The sequence below is a fragment of the Balaenoptera borealis genome, assembly GCF_965194805.1.
Source record: "Balaenoptera borealis genome assembly, chromosome: 15".
Lineage (NCBI taxonomy): Eukaryota > Metazoa > Chordata > Mammalia > Artiodactyla > Balaenopteridae > Balaenoptera > Balaenoptera borealis.
Genome location: NC_138871.1, coordinates 15,320,456 through 15,341,163, shown reverse-complemented (window position 1 = coordinate 15,341,163; position 20,708 = coordinate 15,320,456). Strand labels below are relative to the sequence as shown.

The following is a 20,708-nucleotide window of genomic DNA, read 5'->3' as shown; positions in this document are numbered from 1 at the left end:
TTCTACATTTGTGGGGTGGTATTTTCAGACTTTGTCTCCACCCATTCATGGGTGTGAAATCGAGTTAATCGACCTCAATCAGCATTTTTTAATGAAATAGAGTAGACTTTTGCTTGTTTGTTTTTAATTCATCTGTATTTGTAACAACTTTTAAAGCAGAATGTGACTTAAGCACTACATTTCATACAGGTCTTTTGTCTCCTTAGGTAAGTTTATTCCTAGATATTTTATTCTTTTTGTTGCAATGGTAAATGGGAGTGTTTTCTTAATTTCACTTTCAGATTTTTCATCATTACTGTATAGGAATGCAAGAGATTTCTGTGCATTAATTTTGTATCCTGCTACTTTACCAAATTCACTGATTAGCTCTAGTAGTTTTCTGGTAGCATCTTTAGGATTCTCTATGTAGAGTATCATGTCATCTGCAAACAGTGACAGCTTTACTTCTTCTTTTCTGATTTGGATTCCTTTTATTTATTTTTCTTCTCTGATTGACGTGGCTAAAACTTCCAAAACTATGTTGAATAATAGTGGTGAGAGTGGGCAACCTTGTCTCGTTCCTGATCTTAGTGGAAATGGTTTCAGTTTTTCACCATTGAGGACGATGTTGGCTGTGAGTTTGTCATATATGTCCTTTATTATGTTGAGGTAAGTTCCCTCTATGCCTACTTTCTGGAGGGTTTTTATCATAAATGGGTGTTGAATTTTGTCAAAAGCTTTCTCTGCATCTATTGAGATGATCATATGGTTTTTATTCTTCAATTTGTTAATATGGTGTATCACATTGACTGATTTGCATATATTGAAGAATCCTTGCATTCCTGGGATAAACCCCTCTTGATCAAGGTGTATGAGCCTTTTAATGTGCTGTTGGATTCTGTTTGCTAGTATTTTGTTGAGGATTTTTGCATCTATGTTCATCAGTGATATTGGCCTGTAGTTTTCTTTCTTTGTGACATCTTTATCTAGTTTTGGTATCAGGGTGATGGTGGCCTTGTAGAATGAGTTTGGGAGTGTTCCTCCCTCTGCTATATTTTGGAAGAGTTACTGGGCATATACCCTGAGAAAACCATAAATCAAAAAGAGTCATATACCACAATGTTCATTGCAGCTCTATTTACAATAGCCAGGACATGGAAGCAACCTAAGTGTCCATCAACAGATGAATGGATAAAGAAGATGTGGCACATATATACAATGGAATATTACTCAGCCATAAAAAGAAACAAAATTGAGTTATTTGTAGTGAGGTGGATGGACCTAGAGTCTGTCATACAGAGTCAAGGAAGCCAGAAAGAGAAAAACAAATACCGTATGCTAACACATATATATGGAATATAAAAAAAAAAAAAAGGTCATGAAGAACCTAGGGGCAAGACGGGAATAAAGACACAGACCTACTAGAGAATGGGCTTGAGGATATGGGGAGGGGAAAGGGTAAGCTGGGACAAAGTGAGAGAGTGGCATGGACATATATACACTACCAAATGTAAAATATATAGCTAGTGGGAAGTAGCCGCATAGCACAGGGAGATCAGCTCTGTGCTTTGTGACCACCTAGAGGGGTGAGATGGGGGGGTGGGAGGGAGGGAGACGCAAGAGGGAAGAGATATGGGGATATATGTATATGTATAACTGATTCACTTTGTTATAAAGCAGAAACTAACACACCATTGTAAAGCAATTATACTCCAATAAAGATGTTTTAAAAAAAAAAAGGCACTACATTTCCACTCACAAAACTTGCTCTGAGTCACTTGTCAAACAGCTTTACAACATGCCTAGGTAGGCTTATAATTTTGCTACTCTAAACATTACTTTTCTTTGGAAAACAAGCCCTATGGATAGTTACTCCCATCAAGTAGGTTCAGTTGAACATACTAAGTTCTAGAGGCCTGGCACATGCAGTCCATAACTACAGGGGATGGAAGGTTTAAAAAGTAGATCCCAGAAGATGAAAGTTGATTTAACAAGTATTTTTCTTGTAAACATCAAGGTATATACTTCAAAACACTTCAGTGACAAAAGATTTGGTCTACTAAAGCTATCTGCTTGATAGCTAAACACTTCGGACCACGAAGTTAACATAGGTTACGTATACTTTACAACAAACGCTACTGCGGTCTGTTAAAATAAGCCAACATGAAACTAGAAAAGAAAAACTAGCTCTGTTTTAGTGCCTAAAGTATCACAGTATCACACTTAGTAGAAAGAAATCTTATCTTCCCCTTAAGTAGTTGTCGTGCCATACAGATTTTTGAATGTTAACAAAAATAAAGAAATACTGAAAACATATTATCAGAGGAAATGGAGACAGAGTGTTGAACAAGTAGCCAGGTAATCCTCAGGTAGAGCTTAGTCTACTTCTTCCATGCGGGATGTGTCACAGAATAGACTTTAAAAAGCACAAAATTGTATCATGGATAGTAAGGGAAACCTTATCTCATAGACTTTTGTTTTAAGAATTTGCATGCTTGGGTACCATATCACAATATGAAATAGATTTGTTAACTATTGATTACATCAAATTTTGACAGCTCCTGGGCCACGGACCCCCCTCACATACATGCTGTACAAAGATGTTTGTCATGGGGTCTGTTGGCAATGTCTGCATGCCCAGGTTCTTACTAAAAATCGGATTTGCTTTGAGGGGGAAAAAAATTGCTGTCATGTAGAATAGAGATCCACAAACTTCTATAAAGAGCCAGATATTTTAGGTTTTTCAGGTCACATACAGTCTCTGTACAAATATTCTCTGAACAAATACTCTTCTTTGTTTTGTTTAGTTTTGGGGCTTTGTTTGTCTTACAACCCTTTAAAAAGGTAAAAAACATTCTTAGCTCAAGAGCTATACAAAAACAGGCCCCAGAGGACCAGATCGGCCTGCAAGCTGGAGACTGCAGCTCCTGACTTAGAAAAACCATGAAGGCGAACAGAGCTTCCTTTGTCTGGGGTCTGTTCAAGGACCACCCTGTGGGCTCTTCTTTCTTAGCTGCTTTCTCTTGGGGCCGAATCGTGTGTAAGTTTAGTCCAAATAAATATATGTCCTTCCTATGCTCTTATCTCTTTAGAGTATCAATGAAACAATTCCTGGAAAATGTACACTGCTAGAGGTAGTGAGAGGAGTTTAAGAAATATCCATAAGATCACAGAAAAATTGCCTGTTCAGAGTAAAGTCTGAGGCCTAAGAAATTTGGAAAAGTTTCTGCCATCCATTTAATGACTTGTTTTTTATATTTTTGTTTTAATGTTTAAGCTTAGAGAGATCCTGGATCCAGCTCTGGAACCCATCCTTTTGAAACAGACTTTCATCAGTGGTGGACGAGTGCTCATTCGCCTTGGAGACTCGGACATTGATTACGATAAAAACTTCAGGTTCTATATGACGACCAAATTGCCAAACCCTCACTACCTGCCTGAGGTACGAGCTGCCGGCCTGAGAGGATTTTAATGGTGTGATGGGTCTCCCACCTCTTCCCCTCTGCCACGCCCCTCCTCCCACCATCCTCCACTCGCTTCTCTTCTGAGTCCTGACCCTGATTCCAGTCGCCTTTCTGCTCACCTTCTGGTTGGGACTCTAATCCGTCCCCGCTTGGCCCCCCAGGCCCCGCCCTGTCTCACTCCCCTGTGCTCCTTTTCGGCTCCTGCCTTGTTCCTCCAGGTCGCCAGCCGCTCCTCGGGACACGGGACACCACTCCCTTCTAATCATTCTTCTCTCTCCTCAGAACAAGGCCATTTGTCCCCTCTTATTGTGGCTGAGAAATGAATCAGAGCCTAAGAGAGCCTCTGGGGGAGGGGGTACCTGTCAGTGTCTAAGTGTGTAGGTGCCCAGCAGACAGCCTGCTTAAGAACTCTGGTGACCGGCAACATTGGAGAATCACGATTCTAACGTCCAGTGTCTGTACTTAGAGTTCTGGGGAAGGGGCATCTTGTCCCTTCCCCTTCCTCATGCTCTCAGACTATTTGAAGGGAGCTGTGTGAAGCCCACGTCCATACACAGGTCTCTGAACCACGGTAAGATCCAGAAGAAGCCCTACTCTTGTGCTGCAGAGCCCAAGGCAGTTGCAACAGAAATGAAGATGGCTGGGACCCCTTTCTCCCTTCCCGCAGGGGGCGCAGAGGGGCAGCTCTACCCCAGCAAAGCCCACTGCAGACTCTGCTCCAGGCACAGCCACTCACTCTGCGGGGTCTTCCCTGCCCCGCCGGCCTCCCCTTCTCTAATGGGGCCCAAGCAGTGAGGGAAGGGACTTCAATCAGAACTTCAGTCCTCCATCCTCTACTAAAAATCGTCTTGGGATACAGCATTCCAAAGAGTGTCATTTCATTTTAGTTACTGAATTCCTCATAGCTGTCTGTCTTCCCTGATGTGTTCTGGTTGAATGAAATTGACACATTTCTTGCATAAAATGAGGGAAATGCTACTGATATTAAAAGCCTAGGTCAGGGTTTCCCTTGTCAACCTCAAGCAGTTTAATTATACAGCTGCTGCCAGAGCTCATATCCCAAGTTCCCTTTTAGAGTTGAGAAAAGTGACCCATGTGCTGACTCACAGCCTTTGATTTTTCACTTTATTTAACTTTTGAGAGGGAACATCACACACCTCCCCAATCCCAGCTCTGTGACTGAAGGTAAATTATTCCATTTCTTGGATCCTCGAGTCAATCAACTATAAAGTGGAGACAAAGGCCACTTCAAGGATTTGTTTATGAAGATTAAATAAGAATAATGTGTGTAGATAAACAACAGGGTCCTACTGTATAGCACAGGGAACTATATTCAATATCCTGTGGTAAACCATAATGGAAAAGAATATTTTAAAAGTATGTATATGTATAACTGAATCACTTTGCTGTACAGCAGAAACTAACACAACATTGTAAATCAACTATACCTCAGTAAAATTAAAAAAAAAAAATTTAAAGAATAATGTGTATAGGGACTTCCCTGGTGGTCCAGTGGTTAAGAATCTGCCTTCCAATGCAGGGGATGCAGGTTCGACCCCTGGTCGGGGAACTAAGATCCCACATGCCATGGGGCAACTAAGCCTGCACCGCAACTACTGAGCCTGCGCGCTTTGGAGCCCACGCGCCACAACGAAAGATTCCGCATGCTGCGACAAATATCCCACATGCCACAGCTAAGACCGGATGCAGCCAAATAAATAAATAAATAATTTAAGAAAAGAATAGTGTGTATAAAATATATGACATTCAAACACTCTTATTATATTTGTGATTTTTGCTGTTGACTTAGTCAATAACATCAGAATATTACAGTAACAATTTTTCATAAAAATAATATGATGAGACAATATGTAAAGCTCTATTTATTATTAATAAGATCATCTTTTTAACAAAGACAAACTAAGTGAAAGTCACTATAACTAAGTGATTTTTATTAGCACATTAATCCTCACAAATACCCTATGCATTGTTCCTATTTTCCCAATTTTTAAGAATTAGGACCTGAAGCTCAGAATGGACTGGCTTGTCCCACATCCTACATACACTGACGGGTACAGCTAGCATTTGATCCCTGCTTCTTTCTAATCCTTCACTGGCTCACCTTTCCTTAAAACATCATTCTCTAATGGTGGCATTTGAGAAACAAGATTATCACTCATGGCAGCAGGGAAAATCACATTATAATTTTGTGAGACTAGGATTTTATTGCTTGCTGTGTATGTGGGTAGTGAGTTCACCATTAGACCCAGGATACATCCAGGTGGGTAATAATGAGCCCTATTCTAATAAAGAAAGCAGTTCCTACTTTATTAGTCTGAACTGATTACTCTATGCTTCTCTTCTAGGTGTGCATCAAAGTTACCATCATCAATTTCACTGTAACCAAATCAGGTCTGGAGGATCAGTTGTTAAGGTAAAAAGAAAGGGGGTGGGGGGGCAAAGGTTTCCTAATATTTTGTTTAGAAATTTTGACTAAGAAAAAGATTAGCTTGCAAATAGAGGATGGGAGCAAATGACGAAAGAACAAGTGAGGGGAGACGTAAGTTCGCATGTTTAAATGGGAGATGCTAGAGGTAAAGCACCTTTTTTAGGTGCGACCAAGAATCACTTCATGGAGGTGATGGAATTTCAGAGTCTCCCATGTCGGGTTGGAAAGAACGTTCCAGGCACCATTTCAGCTTGGCACAAGCAACCGATAGAAACAGAAATTGAATGACTAGAGACATCAAGCACTGAGCAGGTTTTCCTAAGAGAAGATGAACAGAAGCCATGGGAGCTGTGGTCGGGTGCAGGTCTCTGAAATACAAGATAAATAATCAGAACTTATACATAGTGCTTTGAATAGCCACTGGGACACCCAGCAAAAGAGGGCCTTGTGCATTAGGATGTGACTGGTAGCATTAGTATTCAGCTAAGTAGTATTCAGGATAAGAACAATGAGAAATGGGAAAAGAAAAATAGAAACAACTTCAGGGCCCTGACAAAGACCTAATTTAAGGATTCACTTTGGCATCAGTGATGTCGTGCGGCTTGAGAAGCCTGAGTTGGAAGAACAAAGGATCAAGCTCATTGTGAGGATCAATGCTGACAAAAACCAGCTGAAAGCTATCGAAGAGAAAATCCTGAAAATGCTCTTCACATCTGAGGGAAATATTCTGGACAATGAAGAACTCATTGACACACTCCAGGACTCAAAGGCAAGTAAAATATTTTTATTATTTATAGAAAGTGTGTTAATTTGGGCTTCCCTGATGGCGAAGTGGTTAAGAATCTGCCTGCCAACTCAGGGGACACTGGTTCGAGCCCTGGTCCAGGAAGATCCCACGTGCCACGGAGCAGTTAAGCCCGTGCGCCACAACTACTGAGCCTGTGCTCTAGAGCCTGCGAGCCACAACTACTGAAGCTTACACGCCTAGAGCCCATGCTCTGAAATGAGAAGCCACTGCAGTGAGAAGCCTGTGCACCACAATGAAGAGTAGCCCCTGCTCACCGCAGCTAGAGTATAATTGCTTTACAATGTTGTGTTAGTTTCTGCTGTATAACAAAGTAAATCAGCTATATGTACACATATGTCCCCATATCCCCTCCCTCTTGCATCTCCCTCCCACCCTCCCTATCCCACCCCTCTAGGTGGTCACAAAGCATGGAGGTGATCTCCCTGTGCTAACCTGCAGGGTCTTTTAAAGCAAGAATGGTAGCCACCCCTGAGCTGCCGGGCAGACACAATAATGTGCCTGGCTAGCAGGCCCCTCACCAACCGAAGGAAAGGTAGATAAACTGTAACAACTGCTCTTCTTGTCTGCATTTTTCAAACAAAGCATGTCACATAAAGAACTGGGGCAAGATATAAGTTGAAAGGAATGACACAATTACATACACATATTAATGTCACCCCCCTCCAGGAAGCTTCCCTGGTCTTCCCAGCTAGAATGAATCATTTCCTTCTTGGAACACCTGACACCTTATCTGCACCTCTAATACAGCACTTGTCACTGTTTACCTTATGCCATAGCTATCCAATTACATGTCTTTTCTCTTCTGTTAGGTTGTTAAGTTCCATGCAGCAAGAATCTATTTTACAAATTGTGTGAGTTCTTGGCTTTCCCCTTTGCCAGCTCAGAAACCCATTTTCCTGGGTCTGCTAAGTTGTTACCACTCTTGTGTCTGCTATTTCCTCTTTCATTCCTCCCATTTTTGTGGATTTGCAGTGTTTTTAAAAATCCCTTCACTATAACTCTGTCATGGTTTCAGTATGGAGTAAAGGTACATGTACTCTGACTGCCGTCTTTATCTGTCAACTCGTTTCTGTTTGCAAGGATTTACCTTGAAGACATCCTTTCTGTAGAGACAGGACTGATTGCTCCTGGGCTGCATTTCCTGCCACTTCCTGCCTATAGTTCATACACCCCTAAATTCCCAGAGGCCTCATTTAAAACTAGGTCTATCTTCCCTCACCACTGTGGAAGCCTCAAGTCTCTAGGACATAATGTCTATAAGTAGTTACTAAACTCAACTGAGATGTATAGTCTTCTAATATTCTCTGGCCAAAAAAAGAAAATGGTTCACTTTGCTTTATCTTTAGCCCTGGGTTCTGCATTATCAGGGCCTGTGCTCACCAGGGTATAAAGCACTGTTTGTGGGTAGATCTCCATAATTCAACTGCTCCCATGTCAACCTCCCTTTTTCTACTCAGATGTAAAGACTTTAGTTGAGTCCAGTATTGAGACTGGTGTTTCTCACTCAACTCTACCCTTTCTTGCCTCCTCAGGTTCCTAAGGGGTCAACATGGGGAGAATGTGAGCCTTTGATTCCGGAGCACAGCTTCTGCACCAAGTCGCCCCCCCCTGCCCCCGCCTTAGTGGGCTGGGGAGGACAGTCTAGACTTAGCCACTAGCCATGTGCGGCTGTTGAGCCCTTGAAATGTGGCTAGTCTGAACTGAGATGTGTTGTTAGTGTAAAATACACACCAGATGTCCAAGACTTAATCCCCCAAAATGTAAAAGTATCTCAGTAAATTTTTATGTTGATTATATATTGATATATATCAAGATAGATTGGATTATATTGGGTTAAATATATTGTAAAAATTCATTTTACTTGTTTCTTTTTACTTTAAGTTAGAAAAGTTAGAATTGTATTTGTGGCTCACATTATATTTCCAGTAGGCAGTGTGGCTCTAGACAGGAACCCGATGATCCCCTTCAATAGTGCAAATACTGACCAGCGAGCCCATAGTGATTGTTCACGGTCCGTGCCCTAGACCCTGTGACTTCCTTGAGACAGAGGTTCTCCCAACCTAGGGATGTCCACACCTGAAGAAGATGAGGGGGAAGGGGAGAACAAGGACAGACAGACATAGGGAAAGACAGAGAGACTGAGGGAGACAGAGAAAGGTATCTTGGAAAGCTCACTGGCCAGAAGGCTCCCCAGAACCACAAACCCAAAAGACAGAAAACCAAAAGAACAGCAACACACCTTGTAAACGTCTCCAACTTATTACAGTTTACAACCCTTCACAAACGACAGCTTCTACCCCTGAGTTTCCCTGCCTACACCTGGGATGTCAGGAAAAGAGAGAGAACATTAGACTTGCTTGTTATTCTAGAGTGGGATATGGTACCACTTCCTTCCAGCCTCTCTCCACCTGCCTCTTGTGGGCAGTTTCATGGGTGTCCCTTCTCCCTTCATACCTCCTTTTATTATGGGAGCCCAGAATCATTTGAGGACTGCTCACAAGGGAACTGGAGAGCAACTGGGTGTTAGAGTTTCCATGTCAGAAGTTACCCAGGTTCCAGGCTCAGAGAAGTTCTGCTCCACTTCTTCCCGGGCTCCTTGTGTTGCCTATTTCCATTTGCCCGTCCCTAACTCTGCCTGGAAAGGAGGTCAGCTCGGCCAGAAGACAGTAATTGAGTCCTGAGATTCAGTCATCTGTCTGGGGGTCCCCTTATTATACTCACAAATTCATCATCTCCTTCTTTCCTTCCTAGACCTAACTGGATATGTTCCAAAAATCCCACCATTTTTTGGAAACAGATCCTTAAGAACTTGTTTTCTTGTGTTTATTCAGATCACTTCCGGTGCCATTAAAATCAGGCTGAAGGAAGCAGAGTCCACTGAACAGATGATAAACGTTGCTCGTGAGAAGTATCGTCCAGTGGCCACTCAAGGCTCTGCTATGTACTTTGTTATTGCGAGCCTCTCGGAAATAGATCCTATGTATCAGTACTCACTAAAATATTTTAAACAGGTAAGTGTGTTGTTGCTGTTGTTAGTGAAATTTATCTCTGGCTTCTCTTTAAACCCTGTTGAGTTACTTCCTGCCTCAGGCAAATCATGAGTTTAGTTATTGGATAAAATCCTCCAAGAGTTTGAGTTCAGACTATGGTTTAAGCACAGCCCTTAAAGACTCAGGTGGCCAGTATGCACAGAACAATCCACAGAGGATGAAAAGAAAGCTTCTTTGCAAGTTTCATTTTTTCTCTTGGCTTCTCAACTAACAGCTTGCTTGTTTTCCTTCTTACCTACTTTTCTTTTCTTTAAAGAGTCCCAACTCCATTCTATTTCTCTATACTTTCTCTCCAGTACTACAGCTTCCTTTCCACTGTTAAAGTTTTCTGTGTTGCATCCCAAGTCTCAGATAGCTCTGACCTTAAGCAGATTGGTTTCTGTATCTTTTTTTTTCCAGAACTTGTTATAAAACTGGCTCTCCTCCCAACCCCTGGGTTTTATTTACAGGGGTTTTACTTGCCTTGTCCCCTTTCCTGTGTTCCTTTCCTACTTTCACCATGTAACTGGGAGAATTACTTTGTTTATTTATGGTTTCTCCACTTGGTCTCCTATTCACAGTTGAATTTCCTCTGATCTCCTGTGAGTAGGATATTTTCAACTCTCATCCTCTTTTTAAAATTTTTTTTCCATATCCCTTTTTTTTAACATCTTTATTGAAGTATAATTGCTTTACAATGGTGTGTTAGTTTCTGCTTTATATCAAAGTGAATTAGCTATACATATACATATATCCCTATATCTCCTCTCTCTTGTGTCTCCCTCCCACCCTCGCTATCCCATCCCTCTAGGTGGACACAAAGCACTGAGCTGATCTCCCTGTGCTATGCGGCTGCTTCCCACTAGCTATTTTACATTTGGTAGTATATATAAGTCCATGCCACTCTCTGACTTCATACCAGCTTACACTTGCCCCTCCCCATGTTCTCAAGTCCATCCTCTACGTCTGCGTCTTTATTCCTGTCCTGCCCCTAGGTGCCTCAGAACCTTTTTATTTTATTTTATTTTACTAATAGATTCTATATATATGTGTTAGCATACGGTATTTGTTTTTCTCTTTCTGACTTACTTCACTCTGTATGACAGACTCTAGGTCCATCTACCTCACTATAAATAACTCAATTTCATTTCTTTTTATGGCTGAGTAATATTCCATTGTATATATGTGCCATATCTTCTTTATCCATTCATTTGTCGATGGACACTTAGGTTACTTCCATGTCCTGGCTATTGTAAATAGAGTGGCAGTGAACATTGTGGTACATGACTCTTTTTGAATTATGGTTTTCTCAGGGTATATGCCCAGTAGTGGCATTGCTAGGTCATATGGTAGTTCTATTTTTAGTTTTTTAAGGAACCTCCATACTGTTCTCCATAGTGGCTGTATCAATTTACATTCCCACCAACAGTGCAAGAGGGTTCCCTTTACTCCACACCCTCTCCAGCATTTATTGTTTGTAGATTTTTTGATGATGGCCATTCTGACCGGTGTGAGATGATATCTCATTGTAGTTTTGACTTGCATTTCTCTAATGATTAATGATGTTGAGCATTCTTTCATGTGTCTGTTGGCAATCTGTATATCCTCTTTGGAGAAATGTCTATTTAGGTCTTCTGCCCATTTTTGGATTGGGTTGTTTGTTTTTTTGATAGTGAGCTGCAAGAGTTGCTTGTATGTTTTGGAGATTAACCCTTTGTCAGTTGCTTCATTTGCAAATATTTTCTCCCATTCTGAGGGTTGTCTTTTCATCTTGTTTATGGTTTCCTTTGCTGTGCAAAAGCTTTTAAGTTTTATTAGGTCCCATTTGTTTATTTGTGTTTTTATTTCCATTTCTCTAGGAGGTGGGTCAAAAAGGATCTTGCTGTGATGTATGTCATAGAGTGTTCTGCCTATGTTTTCCTCTAAGAGTTTGATGGTGTCTGGCCTTACATTTAGGTCTTTAATCCATTTTGAGTTTATTTTTGTGTATGCGGTTAGGGAGTGTTCTAATTTCATTCTTTTACATGTAGCTATCCAGTTTTCCCAGCACCACTTATTTAAGAGGCTGTCTTTTCTCCATTGTATATTCTTGCCTCCTTTATCAAAAATAAGGTGACCATATGTGCGTGGGTTTATCTCTGGGCTTTCTATCCTGTTCCATTGATCTATATTTCTGTTTTTGTGCCAGCACCATACTGTCTTGATTACTGTAACTTTGTAGTAGGGTCTGAAGTCCGGGAGGCTGCTTCCTCCAGCTCCGTTTTTCTTTCTCAAGATTGTTTTGGCTATCTGGGGTCTTTTGTGTTTCCATACAAATTGTGAAACTTTTTGTTCTAGTTCTGTGAAAAATGCCAGTGGTAGTTTGATAGGGATTCCATTGAATCTGTAGATTGCTTTTTGTAGTATATTCATTTTCACAATGTTAATTCTTCCAATCCAAAAACATGGTATATCTCTCCATCTTTGGTATCATCTTGAATTTCTTTCATCAATGTCTTATAGTTTTCTGCATACAGGTCTTTTGTCTCCTTAGGTAGGTTTATTCCTAGGTATTTTATTCTTTTTGTTGCAATGGTAAATGGGAGTATTTCCTCAATTTCTCTTTCAGATTTTTCATCATTAGTGCATAGGGATGCAAGAGACTTCTGTGCATTAATTTTGTATCCTGCTACTTTACCAAATTCATTGATTAGCTCTAGTAGTTTTCTGGTGGCATCTTTAGGATTCTCTATGTATAGTATCATGTCATCTGCAAACAGTGACAGCTTCACTTCTTCTTTTCTGATTTGGATTTCTTTTTCTTCTCTGATTTCCGTGGCTAAAACTTCCAAAACTATGTTGAATAATAGTGGTGAGAGTGTACAACCTTGTCTTGTTCCTGATCTTAGAAGAAATGGTTTCAGTTTTTCACATTGAGAACAATGTTGGCTGTGGGTTTGTCACATATGGCCTTTATTATGTTGACGTAAGTTCCCTCTATGCCTACTTTCTGCAGGGTTTTTATCATAAATGGGTGTTGAATTTTGTCGAAAGCTTCTTCTGCATCTATTGAGATGATCGTATGGTTTTTCTCCTTCAATTTGTTAATATGGTGTATCACATTGATTGATTTGCATATATTGAAGAATCCTTGCATTCCTGGGGTAAACCCCACTTGATCAAGGTGTATGATCCTTTTAATGTGCTGTTGGATTCTGTTTGCTAGTATTTTGTTGAGGATTTTTGCATCTATGTTCATCAGTGATATTGGCCTGTAGTTTTCTTTCTTTGTGACAACTTTGTCTAGGTTTAGTATCAGGGTGATGGTGGCCTTGTAGAATGAGTTTGGGAGTGTTCCTTCCTCTGCTATATTTTGAAACAGTTTGAGAAGGATAGGTGTTAGCTCTTCTCTAAATGTTTGATAGAATTCGCCTGTGAAGCCATCTGGTCCTGGGCTTTTGCTTGTTGGAAGATTTTTAAGCACAGTCTCAATTTCAGTGCTTGTGATTGGTCTGTTTATATTTTCTATTTCTTCCTGGTTCAGTCTTGGAAGGTTGTGCTTTTCTAAGAAGTTGTCCATTTCTTCCAGGTTGTCCATTTTATTGGCATAGAGTTGCTTGTAGTACTCTCTCATGATCGTTTGTATTTCTGCAGTGTCAGTTGTTACTTCTCATTTTTCATTTCTAATTCTGTTTTGAGTCTTCTCCCTTTCTTTCTTGATGAGTCTGGTTAATGGTTTATCAAGTTTGTTTATGTTCTCAAAGAACCAGCTTTTAATTTTATTGATCTTTGCTATTGTTCCCTTCATTTCTTTTTCTTTTATTTCTGATCTGATCTTAACGGTTTCTTTCCTTCTGCTAACTTTGGGAGTTTTTTTGTTCTTCTTTCTCTAATTGCTTTAGGTGTAAGTTTAGGTTGTTTATTTGAGATGTTTCTTGTTTCTTGAGGTAGGCTTGTATTGTTATAAACTTCCCTCTTAGAACTGCTTTTGCTGCATCCCATAGGTTTTGGGTCATCGTGTTTTCATTGTCATTTGTTTTTAGGTATTTTTTGATTTCCTCTCTGATTTCTTCAGTGATCTCTTGGTTATTAAGTACTGTATTGTTTAGCTTCCATGTGTTTGTATTTTTTACAGATTTTTTCCTGTAATTGATATCTAGTTTCATAGCATTGTGACCAAACAAGATACTTGATATGATTTCAATTTTCTTAAATTTACCAAGGCTTGATTTGTGACCCAAGATATGATCTATCCTGGAGGATGTTCCATGAGCACTTAAGAAGAAAGTGTATTCTGTTGTTTTTGGATGGAATGTCCTATAAATATCAATTAAGTCCATCTTATTCAATGTATCATTTAAAGCTTGTGTTTCCTTATTTATTTTCATTTTGGATGATCTGTCCATTGGTGAAAGTAATGTGTTAAAGTCCCCTACTATGATTGTGTTACTGTCAATTTCCCCTTTTATGGCTGTTAACATTTGCCTTATGTATTGAGGTGCTCCTATGTTGGGTGCATAATTATTTACAATTGTTATGTCTTCTTCTTGGATCGATCTCTTGATCATTATGTAGTGTCCTTCTTTGTCTCTTGTAATAGTCTTTATTTTAAAGTCTATATTACTTGATATGAGTATTGCTACTCCAGCTTTCTTTTGAGTTCCCTTTGCATGGAATATCTTTTTCCATCCCCTCACTTTCAGTCTGTATGTGTCCCTAGGTCTGAAGTGGGCCTCTTGTAGACATCATATATACAGGTCTTGTTTTTGTATCCATTTAGCCAGTCTATGTCTTTTGGTTGGAGCAGTTAATCCATTTACATTTAAGGTAATTATCGATATGTATGTTCCTATTACCATTTTCTTAATTGTTCTGGGTTTGTTATTGTAGGTCTTTTCCTTCTCTTGTGTGTCCTGCCTAGAGAAGTTCCTTTAGCATTTGTTGTAAAGCTGGTTTGGTGGTGCTGAATTGTCTTAGCTTTTCCTTGTCTGTAAAGGTTTTAATTTCTCCATCGAATCTGAATGAGATCCTTGCTGGGTAGAGTAATCTTGGTTGTAGGTTTTTCCCTTTCATCATTTTAAATATGTCCTGCCACTCCCTTCTGACTTGCAGACTTTCTGCTGAAAGATCAGCTGTTAACCTTATGGGGATTCCCTTGTATGTTATTTGTTGTTTTTCCCTTGCTGCTTTTAATATTTTTTTAAATATTGTATTTAATTTTTGATAGTTTGATTAATATGTGTATTTAATTTTTGATAGTTTGATTAATATGTGTCTTGGTGTGTTTCTCCTTGGATTTATCCTGTATGGAACTCTCTGTGCTTTGTGGACTTGATTGACTATTTCTTTTCCCATATTAGGGAAGTTTTCAACTATAATCTTTTCAAATATTTTCTCAGTCCCTTTCTTTTTCTCTTCTTCTTCTGAGACCCCTATAATTCGAATGTTTCTGTGTTTAATGTTGTCCCAAATGTCTCTAAGACTGTCCTCAATTCTTTTCATTCTTTTTTCTTTATTCTGCTCTGTGGTAGTTATTTCCACTATTTTATCTTCCAGGTCATTTATCCGTTCTTCTGCCTTAGTTATTCTGCTATTGATTCCTTCTGGAGAATTTTTAATTTCATTTATTGTGTTGTTCATCATTCTTTGTTTGCTCTTTAGTTCTTCTAGGTCCTTGTTAAACGTTTCTTGTATTTTCTCCATTCTATTTCCAAGATTTTGGATCATCTTTACTATCATTACTCTGAATTCTTTTTCAGGTAGACTGCCTCTTTTCTCTTCATTTGTTTGGTCTGGTGGGTTTTTACCTTGCTCCTTCATCTGCTGTGTGTTTCTCTGAATTCCCATTTTGCTTAACTTACTGTGTTTGGGGGGGGTCTCCTTTTCGCAGGCTGCACATTTGTAGTTCCCATTGTTTATGGTGTCTGCCCCCAGTGGCTAAGGTTGGTTCAGTGGGTTGTGTAGGCTTCCTGGTGGAGGGTATTGGTGCCTGTGTTCTGGTGGATGAGGCTCGATCTTGTCTTTGTGGTGGGCAGAACCATGTCCAGTGGTGTGTTTTGGGGTGTCTGTGACCTTATTATGATTTTAGGCAGCCTCTCTGCTAATGGGTGGGGTTGTGTTCCTGTCTTGCTAGTTGTTTGGCATAGGGTTTCCTGCACTGTAGCTTGCTGGTCGTTGAGTGGAGCTGGGTCTTAGCCTTGAGATGGTGATCTCTGGGAGAGCTTTTGCCATTTGATATTATGTGGAACCAGGAGGTCTCTGGAGCACCAAGACCCTGTCAGTCACACTGCTCAGAAGAAAAGGGAGACAAAAAGAAAGAAAGAAAAAATAAAATAAAGTTATTAAAATAAAATTTTAAAAAATTATTAGAAATAAAAAAATTTAAAAAGTAATAAAAAAAGAAAAAGAATGAAAGAAGAGAGCAACCAAACCAAAAAATGAATCCACCAATGATAACAAGCACTAAAAACTATACTAAAAAACAAAACGGACAGACAGAACCCTAGGACAAATGGTAAAAGCAAAGCTAAACAGACAAAATCACACAAAGAAGTATACACATACACACTCACAAAAAGAGAAAAAGGAAAATATATATATATATCTATTTATATAAAAAAAAAGGAAGAGAGCAACCAAATCAGTAAACAAACCTACCAATGATAATAAACTCTAAATACTAAACTAAAATAAACATAAAACCAGAAAGAAATTAGATGCAGAAAGCAAACCCCAAGTCTAGAGTTGCTCCCAAATTCCACCACCTCAATTTGGGATGATTCATTGTCTCTTCAGGTATTCCAGAGATGCAGAGTACATCAAGTTGATTGTGGAGATTTAATCTGCAGCTCCTGAGGCTGCTGGGAGAGATTTCCCTTTCTCTTCTTTGTTCGCACAGTTCCTGGGGTTCAGCTTTGGATTTGGCCCTGCCTCTGCGTGTAGGTCGCCTGAGGGCGTCTGTTCCCTGCCCAGACAGGACGGGGTTAAAGGAGCAGCTGATTAGGGGGCTCTGGCTCACTCAGGCTGGGCGGAGGGAGGGGTATGGGATGCGGGGCGAGCCTGTGGCGGCAGCAGCCGGCAGGACTTTGCAACAGCCTGGGGCACACCATGTGTTCGCCTGGGGAAGTTGTCCCTGCATCATGGGACCCTGGCAGTGGCGGGCTGCACAGGCTCCCGGGAGAGGAGGTGTGGATAGTGCTTGCACACAGGCTTCTTGGTGGCGGCAGCAGCAGCCTTAGCGTTTCATGCCTGTCTCTGGGGTCCGCACTGATAGCTGCGGCTTGCGCCATCTCTGAAGCTCATTTAGGCAGTGCTCCAAATGCCCTCTCCTTGCACACCCTGAAACAATGGTCTTTTGCCTCTTAGGCAGGTCCAGACTTTTTCCCGGACTCCCTCCTGGCTAGCTGTGGCGTACTAGCTCCCTTCAGGCTGTGTTCATGCAGCCAACCCCAGTCCTCTCCCTGGGATCTGAACTCCGAAGCCGGAGCCTCAGCTCCCAGCCCCCACCCATCCCAGCGGGTGAGCAGACAAGCCTCTCAGGCTGGTGAGTGCTGGTTGGCACTGATCCTCTGTGCAGGAATATTCTCCGCTTTGCCCTCTGCACCCCTGTTGCTGTGCTCTCCTCCGTGGCTCTGAATCTTCACCCCTGCACACTCCCCGTCTCTGCCAGTGAAGGGTCTTCCTAGTGTGTGGAAACTTTTCCTCCTTCACAGCTCCCTCCCAGAGGTGCAGGTCCCATCCCTATTCTTTTGTCTCTGTTTTTTCTTTTTTCTTTTGCCCTACCCAGGTACGTGGGGAGTTTCTCATCTTTTGGGAAGTCTGAGGTCTTCTGCCAGCAGTCAGTAGGTGTTCTGTAGGAGATGTTCCTCATGTAGATGTATTTCTGATGTATTTGTAGGGAGGAAGGTGATCTCCACATCTTACTCCTCCACCATCTTGAAGGTCTCCCCCCTCTCATCCTCTTTAAGGCAGCATTCTAGTATCTCCCAAAAGCAAATTCAATGTCACAAAACTTTGGCAAGCAATCTCAGTTTACCCGAAGATATCCAGGGGAGACAGAGAGTTTGCATCACTCATCACACAGCAAAATGTACCAAACATCCACAGGGGTCGCCTCTGTTCACCTCTGGGGTTTCTCTCAGCCCATCCCGCGCTCGGCCTCTCTGGCTGTTTCCCATCTACCAGCTCCCATTCCTCTCTTGTCTGTATTGTTCCCTTTTCTGTGCAGAGCAGTTTAGCTCACTCTGGCTTCTTTAATCATCTGTGCTCACACCCATAATTCAACTCAAAGGCCTCTCCATACACACCACTCACAGTAGAAAACAGTAATGATTGTAAATAGATCCTCTTTCCCTGCCACACATCTTTACTTCCTGCTACATGCCCTTATACCTGTAGTCAGTGCTGGCTCTCACTCCAGAGGCCAGGCAAGCCCAGGCCTCATGTTTTTAAAACACTGCTCTGTACTCTGGGGATCCAAAATGGATTTTCGCAGACATTTCCCATCAAACACAGTTCAGTTCCAAAGCCACATCCAACCTGTCCCCGTTCTGTCTCTAGAGCCACATTTCCCACTAGTCCTCTGCCAGCAGCCAAATGGATCCATTCACATTCCCTGGACTCCCCAGATGCTTCTGTGTTTATGACCCTCTCTGTTTAGAATCCCCTCCCTTCCAGATTAAGTGCCACCTTCTCCTTAAGTGAAGCCTGTGGATGAGGCTGCAGTCTTCTGGGGCTGGATGTCCAAAATGGTCACTTACGTGGCTGGGATGTCAACTCCTACAGTCACCTCTCCATGTGGCTTGGGTGCTCACAACAGGGCAACTGGGTTCCAAGAGGGCAGCTCCCAAAAGCAAATGTTCTAAGAAGCCAAGGTGGAGGCTGCAAGACCTCTTCTGACCTAGCTTTGGATGTCAGGCAGCATCACCTGTGCTACAGTCTCTTGGTCAATGGAGTCACTAAAGCTAGCCCAGATTCGAGAGGAGGGTATTTAGACTCCACTTCTCCATGGAAGGAGTAGCAAACAATTTTCAGCAGTCTTTCTGCAACACATGTGAACGCCTCATGTGGGACTTCCACCACTCTGCCTGGGGTGGTGGGCTCTTCTCTCCTGCTGAAGTCTGACCTCCCAGAAGGCAGGAAGGAAGCCTCATCCAACCCTGCTTCCCCCCGTGGTGCTTAGCACCATATGACACATCATGAGTATCTCATGAGTGAAGAGGCTGTTTGCATCTCTCCATTAAAAAAGGCTGTTGAAATATTCAGACAATTTTTATATACTAGACCAAGCTTGGTTTTTCCTCTAGATGTCTTGTTTGGTGGCCTCGGTATGGTCAGGGGGCCGGCAGCAATAGGAGCTGCAGGAGAGAATGGAAATGAAGAATTGAGAGAAATGAGAGGCATGTTGTGTAGACACACCTGGGCTCTCTTCCAACAAGAAGTGCATCTGCTGTGGCAACCTTTAGAAGCCATTTCTACTCGGGTCACAGCTCAGTTCCTAAAGGCAGGGGTTGCCGTTCTCACGCCTCTTCCTTTAGTTGGTGGATATTAAAACAAGCAAGGTAAAGATTAGTAAGTCCTTTCATTCTATCTAAATGACTTTGATAACACTTTTCTCATCCTGGGTGTTTTGGGATTCATGCTTTTCAAGGTTTTAAAATCTCCTTCAATAATTAAAAATGAAGATGCCCTGAAAATATCTTGAGCCAACAGAAAAAGGGTTATAGGATGAATCATCAAAACACTGGAGTTTTGCTATTTGGAAGGGAAACTAGAAACCCAAAACACAATTGTAGGTGACAGCCCTGGCCAGGACATCCTCTACCAAACCCATCCATAATTCCATTTCACACTAAAGTTATTTAGAGTGTGTCAAGATTCGCCATGTTTTATTTTGGCGCCGAACTTACCAGGTCTTCACTGGACTTTAAACTCTCTGCCTCTTTTCAGGTTGTTAAAGAAAACTCTTTGCTTCTAAGTGTATTAAAGCAACAACTCCATTATTCTTTGTTGACCAAACTTTCCAGAGAATTAACGAGGCTTTCCCAGTTCTCTAGAATAAGTGAATGCTTCCTCCAAGCCCTTTTAATTTTAGGGAACGGAGGCCTATCTATTGGTGAGGAGACAGACAGTCAGATCTTTTCCCCTTGTGCTCCATCCTGTTAGCAGGATGAGTTGGGGGTGGTACAAGGAGGCCTGCACAAGGACAGTGCAGCATTTTTAGGGGCTTGTGAAGCACACTTCTTGACATTGATCTGCCTTGGCCCTCAGCTGGTCTTCAGCGTCCAATCTGCTTCGATCTGTCTGATCTCCCCATGAGCAAAGCACCTCGATCCCTCTCAAGGTGACCAAGGAATTGGGCAGCCCTGCCTCACCTGGCATCTTTGCCCCTTGTGCTGTGGATCCTCAAGGCCGAAGCCATAGGATGGTCCTCTCATCCCTCATGAGACCCCAGTCTCTGCTGCAAGATCCCCTTGCCCATGACTTGCAGGCAAGCCCCTGAGTTCAGGCTCTGCTCAGATTTGTCACACAGCTCAAGACCCTTGGGAATTTCTGGATCTCCCCTCTCCCTGCCCTTGTGCTACTTGGAAGTGGCTGTCCCTCTCACCTGAGCCCTCCATGCCACCATCTCTGCTACCTTCCTGATATCCTTGTAATGTGAGGCACCTTTTGGGGAGGAGGCCTGTTCCCAAAATTTCCAGGTGGGAAGCAGGGTGGAAGTCTTCTTTAAAACTGGTTCCTCTTAAATTTCAAAGAAAATTCTTACACGTTCTTCCCATACCCTAAGAATTATCTTGGGAAAATGCCAAGAAGAGGGCATGACCTTACCTAGCCCTTACACCTCTCATCCAAAGTGATTATCAAATGTGAGTTGAGGATATGAGAAACTCGTTTTGCCAGCTCACCTTTATTTTCCATTTTCTGTCCAAAGTCAATATTATGCCTTTTCAATAGTCAAGAATTTGGCACTGGTCCATTTCTGAAAAGTGGGGAGAGAAAGA

The 20,708-nt window shown here is 41.7% G+C and overlaps 1 protein-coding gene across 1 annotated transcript in view; it reads left to right on the top strand.

Moving 5' to 3' along the window:
• DNAH6 (dynein axonemal heavy chain 6) overlaps positions 1–20,708 on the top strand; it is a 299,547-nt gene that overhangs the window by 198,556 nt on the left and 80,283 nt on the right. Inside the window, exons 57-60 of the mRNA XM_082357203.1 lie at positions 3,257–3,421; positions 5,810–5,877; positions 6,481–6,661; positions 9,532–9,711. Coding sequence (XP_082213329.1) covers positions 3,257–3,421; positions 5,810–5,877; positions 6,481–6,661; positions 9,532–9,711 — 594 coding nt within the window. The remainder of the gene's footprint in view (positions 1–3,256; positions 3,422–5,809; positions 5,878–6,480; positions 6,662–9,531; positions 9,712–20,708) is intronic.